We start from the raw sequence: 5,792 nt of genomic DNA, 5'->3' as shown, positions 1-5,792 counted from the left end.
ATTAAAACGTTGTCCTGGTGCTCTCCTGCTGACAGAGGTGTTTGTCAGCGGTGAGAGTGTGTTGCCGGTCAGGCCGGTTGTGTGGCAGTTGCATCGCCGGTTAGGTCGGAGCCCGGTGTGTGTCTGTCTGACTCACCCAGCCTCTGCGTTGCATCATGGCTGCAGACAGGCCTCATAAGGAAAACAACAATAAGAACACCACCCACCCCAACCCTGCTCCCTCCCCCCCCCCACTGCCAGCCAATCAGAGCAGCCGATCATCCTGCTGCTTTGTGCAGGCAGAGGCTATTTAAACCGTCCTCAGTGCCTGCAGAACAAACACAGAAAGAGAAAGAGAGAGAGAGACAGCGAGAGAGAGAGAGAGAGAGAGAGATCTTTCCCTACTGAAGACACACAGTCCCTCGCTCACCTCGCCGCAGACGACTGCCATGCGGAACGCCGTGCTCTTCCTACTCCTGGTGGCGCTCCTGCTGCACGCCGGCTCCTCGCGGCCCCTGGAGAGGAAGGAGGAGCGGGGGTCCCAGATTGGCAGGGGCCCCTACGCCTCCTGGGACGACGTGAACGTGCTGGCCCACGGGCTTCTCCAGCTGGGGCAGGGTCTGAAGGAGCACGTGGAGAAGACCAAAGCCCGGGTCAGGGAGGTCGAAGTCCGGCTGAGGAGCCTGAACGGCAGCCTGGTGGAGCTGGCCTCCGCGGGGGGCCGCCGCGGGGACCCGGAGAAGGGGGCCGGGGTGGAGATGGAGCGAGGAGAGGGGGTGGTCGCCGAGCTCCGGGCCCAGACGGAGGAGCTGAGGTCGAAGAGGCTGAGTCTGAGGACCAGGCTGGAGAGGGTGGAGGAGAAGGTGAACCGAGGGCTGAGGGAGCCCTGGACAGAGGGGAATTCCAGCGACGACGGAGACACCGCCGCCATCCAGGTAGGAGCAGGAGCTACCGATACGAGCCTACGGTCCTAAGAGTTGTTTTGAGTCAAAGAGCTGTTAAAAGAAGAGTTAGGTTCAGTTAAAACGCCATAGGTTCAATTGTTACGATGTACTTTGGCTTTGTGTTGTGTCAAAGCGCTGATATGGCACACCCCCTTGTTAAACATTTATGGGTTTATAATAGATGTGTTTCCACTCCATATTGTGGTTGAATGTCTTGTGGACTGCTTTGGGTCGAAACAAAAATCGAATCGTAGAAGCAAACAACTGTAGTTTCAGTTCACAGCTGTTATTCCTTTCAGTTCACAACTGGTAGTCCTGTCAGTTAAAAACTGGTAGTCCTTTCAGTTAAAAACTGGTAGTCCTTTTATTTACAACTGGTAGTCCTTTTATTTACAACTGGTAGTCTTTTCAATTCACCACAGGTGGTCTTTTCAGTTAAAAACTGGTAGTCCTTTCATTTAAAACTGGTAGTCTTTTCAATTCACCACAGATAGTCTTTTCAGTTAAAAACTGGTAGTCCTTTCAGTTAAAAACTGGTAGTCCTGTCAGTTAAAAACTGGTAGTCCTTTCAGTTAAAAACTGGTAGTCCTTTTATTTACAACTGGTAGTCCTTTTATTTACAACTGGTAGTCTTTTCAATTCACCACAGGTGGTCTTTTCAGTTAAAAACTGGTAGTCCTGTCAGTTAAAAACTGATATTCTTTCAGGCTAAAAACTGGTAGTCCTTTCAGTTAAAAACTGCTAGTCCTTTCAATTCACAACTGATTGTTCAAACCATTTCGGTTTGAACAATATTTAGTGACGCTGAAGCCCCCCAAAAGACCCTGCAGAACCTGACGTGGGACCTTTGGTTTTGTTTCCTTCTCCAGAGAACCCTGGCAGCCCAGAACAGACGCATTGACGACCTGCTGGAGAAAATCAGACAGCAGCAAGACAAGCTGGAGAAGCAGGGGCTTCACCTACAGGCTCTGCAGACCAAGGTACCTACCCCTAGACAACCAGCCTCCTCGCAGCCTAGCCTCCTAGCCTCCAAGCCTCCCAGCGACCTAGCCCCTTCACCTCCTTGCCCCCCAGCATCCTCGCCTCCTATCCCCCCTCACCTCCTAGCCTCCAAGCGTCCTAGCCCCCACACCTCCTAGCCTGGCGCTCAGGGAATGTCTACTTCACAAAATCACCACAACAAAAAACCAACCTGACAATCTGTCTACAAATTATAGGACAATAAAATACGTGTCCAATAAATAAACATTGTGTAGCATTGTCTAGGTTAACCGCACCCATTTTTCTGGGCAGATTTCTCTCAGAAGTTGAAATCTTTAAACAGACAGAGTAAGTTGGTTAGGCCCGTTTCACCCCAGAGAATCTGTCATCATGGCTTGTCTCAGCCCAACCAGAGAGTGTGTGGTGAGGTCACAGTGACTAAACCTCCCTATGGCTGTATCCTAATCCACGTGTGTTCTCCCCAGGTGGGTCGGAGGAGAGCCAAGCTGCACCCACGCGGCCACGAAGACACAGCCCTGAGGGGAGTCCGCCGCAGCAACAGTCAACAAACCGGTAGGAACAGGGAGGAGGACGCTCTTATTTTGGAAACAGGATATGTTACTCTCGAAGAAAGCTGTACACAATAAAAGCAAACATATTTCATTTGAATCGAGAAAGACCCTGTTGCAGTGGCTTCAGAACTGAAACAGTCTTAAAAAAAAAACCTTTAAACGGTTTCTTCAGCTATATTCCACACTATTTAAAAGACTGATGACATCCGTACACTTTTGTCGTTGTACATGTGCAAGGGCACACTATGTACCAAGCGAAAAATGGCAAACTGAAGTGTACCTAAGCCTCAGTTAATAAAACACATAATCGATCATCTGGCTGGCAGGCCATCGTACAGGCAGTCCAAAGGTGGACAAACAAGCATTCTAACTCACCTACATTCCTGTGCACTGTAAGCAAACAGAAATGGTTGACAAGAGAATTCAGAAGGCGCAAATCTCACTTTACCGTCACACCATTTGGTACAGTCCAGAGTCAATCATTGATTTGTCTCATAAATTAATCTGGTAGAAATGAATGTGTAGATATCAGTTGAATTAGGGAATGCTTTGTGAAATCGTGCGTCAAGTCTTAAACCCTCCAAAGACATCTTTCTGACTGAAAGTTTAGACAAAGTTATTTTCTCCCTGACTCCTACAGAGCTATTTACTGACACTTGATTAAGGGTTCTGACTGTATCCCTCTTTCTTTCAGCCAGTGCAGGTCTGCCCAAGGACTGCCATGAGGTGTTCATGTCCGGCGAGAGAGCCAGCGGTGTGTACACCGTCCAGCCGGCCTCCTCCGACCCCTTCAGCGTGCTCTGTGAGATGAACTCAGGTGGGTCCCACGGAGTCAGTGGTTCTGTTAGGTCATCCTCAGAAGGGAGGAAATAAAGAAGTGTTTCGGACCTGAAGCAAGACCGCCAGGGCCTTAATAGCTTCCTCCTGCCTAGCAGATGGTGGCTGGACTGTGATCCAGAAGCGCCAAGATGGATCCCAGAGCTTCAACCAGCTGTGGGAAAGCTATCAGAAGGGATTCGGCCATCTCAATGGTAAGTTCAAAAAAGTTCATCGATATTTTTAGTTTCCTTGCAGTTATTTAACCGTATCGACTTCTGGGTATGGACGTTCCTATTACTTCTGACTAATAAGACAAATCAAACTCTCAGCTAATATATATAAACATTCATTTATAATCATACAAATGCACACGCGTGTGCCTCTATAAAATACAGACGCTTTCATGACAACCACATATAACCCTTGATTGGCTGACGACACGATTAAAGTAACCCTTACTTTAAGTGAGGTATGATTTAACATGTCCCAATCTGCAAGACTAGAATAACATTGAACAACTCCTCCTCTCCCTCAGGTGAGTTCTGGTTGGGTCTGGCCCGCATCCACTCCCTGTCCAATCAGGGGCTGCACACTCTGCAGGTGCAGCTCTCTGATAGGACAGGAGAAGAGCAGCTGGTGAACTACCGCTTCCGATTGGACGGCCCGGAGAACGACTACGCCCTGCACCTCGCGCCGACCAATCCCGCTGGCGTTCCAGCAGGCGCCATGGCAACCGGAGCCTCTGGTTTGCCCTTCTCCACCGCGGACCGGGACAATGACCTCAGCGCGGACGTCAACTGTGCCAAGTCTCTCTCAGGTACTAATCGTCTTATTGTTCTTCAGACGTATTGGTTTGAAGTCTGGACTATAGTCCAGGACTATGGTCCTATAGACTATAGTCCAGACTAACCCTAACCCTAACCCCATCATTGACGGAGGATAGTGAAGTGGGCTGGGCTCTCTGAGTTCCTCGCTGAGAGGTAATTGGTTCCTTCCCCAATAGACGCAGGCTACCTGTAGAGGTTCAGTGTAATCAATGAAGCAAGCGGAACCAGCGCAGTTGCAAAAGATGATCGGACTCTTAACAGCAGGAAACTTGAACCCAAGGCTATGGGTTCAAGTATCCTGCTGATAAAGAACCCGACATCCCTTAAATGAAATAAAAAATAAAACAGAGCGCTTTGTTGCAGTGGGATGCTAACCAGGATGTGTTTTGTTGTTGTTGCAGGCGGTTGGTGGTTCAGCAGCTGTGGCGAGTGGAACCTGAACGGTCGCTATCCCAATAGACATCTCAACCGGCAACGGTCTCCAAGGCAACAGATGTCCTGGGCAACCGCATCAGGCAGCACCCTGACGTCTGTTGTGATGAAGATCGCCCCGTTCAGAGACTGAACTGTGTATGGTGGAGGGATTTGAAGAAAGACTAGTTTACTATAGTCTACTGTCTTGTCAGTTTACTGCCACTATGACTCTTTTCACGTTTCACAACTTTTGGATACTACCAAAAAAAGAAGCAATGTTTGATTATCACACGTTAGGTTTTCTCCAATTCCAGTGTGCCCAAGGGATTTTCTCCTGAAAGCTGACCTAAGAAGCAGCTGTTTATATGCTATGCGATACATTACCTCACTGTTTCAGTGGCCTCTCGGTCTCAATGACTGCTACTCCATACGTCCTTTGTAAGGACAATTCTTATGATTCACGTGTTTGATCATTCACTTTCATTTGCTCATTTTTTATACTTTGGACTTTTACAGATATTGTATTTATATCTGAATAAATGTTGATTACAGATTAAGTGTCAAAACATTTATACTTTCAAATCGTCTGTGTGTGTGTTGCTTATGCAGACGACTGAGATATTGTTCTGGGCTGGCAGTCTTCTAGTCTCCTTGGAATAATGACCAGCAGTTCACCAAGTGCCCCACTTACCCGATCAAATAGACCACATGTGTTCAACTGTTTTCCAAAGAACATAAAAGGCCGCCGTTTCATGCCACCATTTCCTTATTACATTTCACGATTACCCTTATTTCTGAGCAGAACAATACTTCTGACGCCAGCGTCCCGATTGGCCTTGGCTGCAGCACCACTGCCCCCTGGCGGAGGAAAGCTGAAAAATAAATTAAAGCTGCGTCCTCGTTATCAGTGTAAAAACAAGCAATGTGTCAAAACTACAATGTGGTACTGCTCTACCTAATCGTAATATTGTATGTGTAATTAGGTGTATTTTAAAGAAAACATGGATATTTTGGGTTTAGCACATGAGCAGGCAATAAAATGATAAGCTTTATTCCATTGATTACTTTCAATTAGGCTTCCATAAATACCTTTACTTACCGCAGTGCGTATTTGAGTGTAGGTAGCCAAGATAAGGTAAAAAAAATCCAGCTTTCCATATAGAAGCTCAGTGTTCTGCTTTTACTTTGATGACAGATTTACACCCGTTTCCATAGAAGCATTGCCAAATCACCAAAACCACATCATTATCTTTAAA

The 5,792-nt window shown here is 47.4% G+C and overlaps 1 protein-coding gene across 1 annotated transcript; it reads left to right on the top strand.

Annotated features, from left to right (window-relative positions):
* The first annotated feature begins 343 nt into the window (after positions 1-343).
* On the top strand, positions 344-5,013 carry LOC307077951 (angiopoietin-related protein 4-like). The gene is made up of 7 exons (XM_079739472.1): positions 344-914; positions 1,793-1,903; positions 2,390-2,477; positions 3,171-3,293; positions 3,412-3,507; positions 3,831-4,112; positions 4,524-5,013. The coding sequence occupies exons 1-7, from the start codon at positions 429-431 to the stop codon at positions 4,685-4,687; spliced, it is 1,350 nt and encodes a 449-aa protein (XP_079595598.1). The 5' UTR covers positions 344-428; the 3' UTR covers positions 4,688-5,013.
* The last annotated feature ends 779 nt before the right edge of the window (positions 5,014-5,792 follow it).

The sequence above is a fragment of the Pollachius pollachius genome (assembly GCF_949987615.1).
Source record: "Pollachius pollachius genome assembly, chromosome: 7".
NCBI classification, from domain to species: Eukaryota; Metazoa; Chordata; class Actinopteri; order Gadiformes; family Gadidae; genus Pollachius; species Pollachius pollachius.
This window is presented reverse-complemented; position numbering and strand designations above follow the sequence as displayed.

What these genes read in the sequence shown, in the direction of transcription:
- LOC307077951 (XM_079739472.1), top strand. Translation starts at nt 429, where the DNA reads ATGCGGAACGCCGTGCTCTTCCTACTCCTGGTGGCGCTCCTGCTGCAC. An exon ending in GCTCTGTGAGATGAACTCAG is followed by an intron (nt 3,294 to 3,411) that starts GTGGGTCCCACG and finishes CCTGCCTAGCAG; the next exon opens with ATGGTGGCTGGACTGTGATC. An exon ending in GGGATTCGGCCATCTCAATG is followed by an intron (nt 3,508 to 3,830) that starts GTAAGTTCAAAA and finishes CCTCTCCCTCAG; the next exon opens with GTGAGTTCTGGTTGGGTCTG.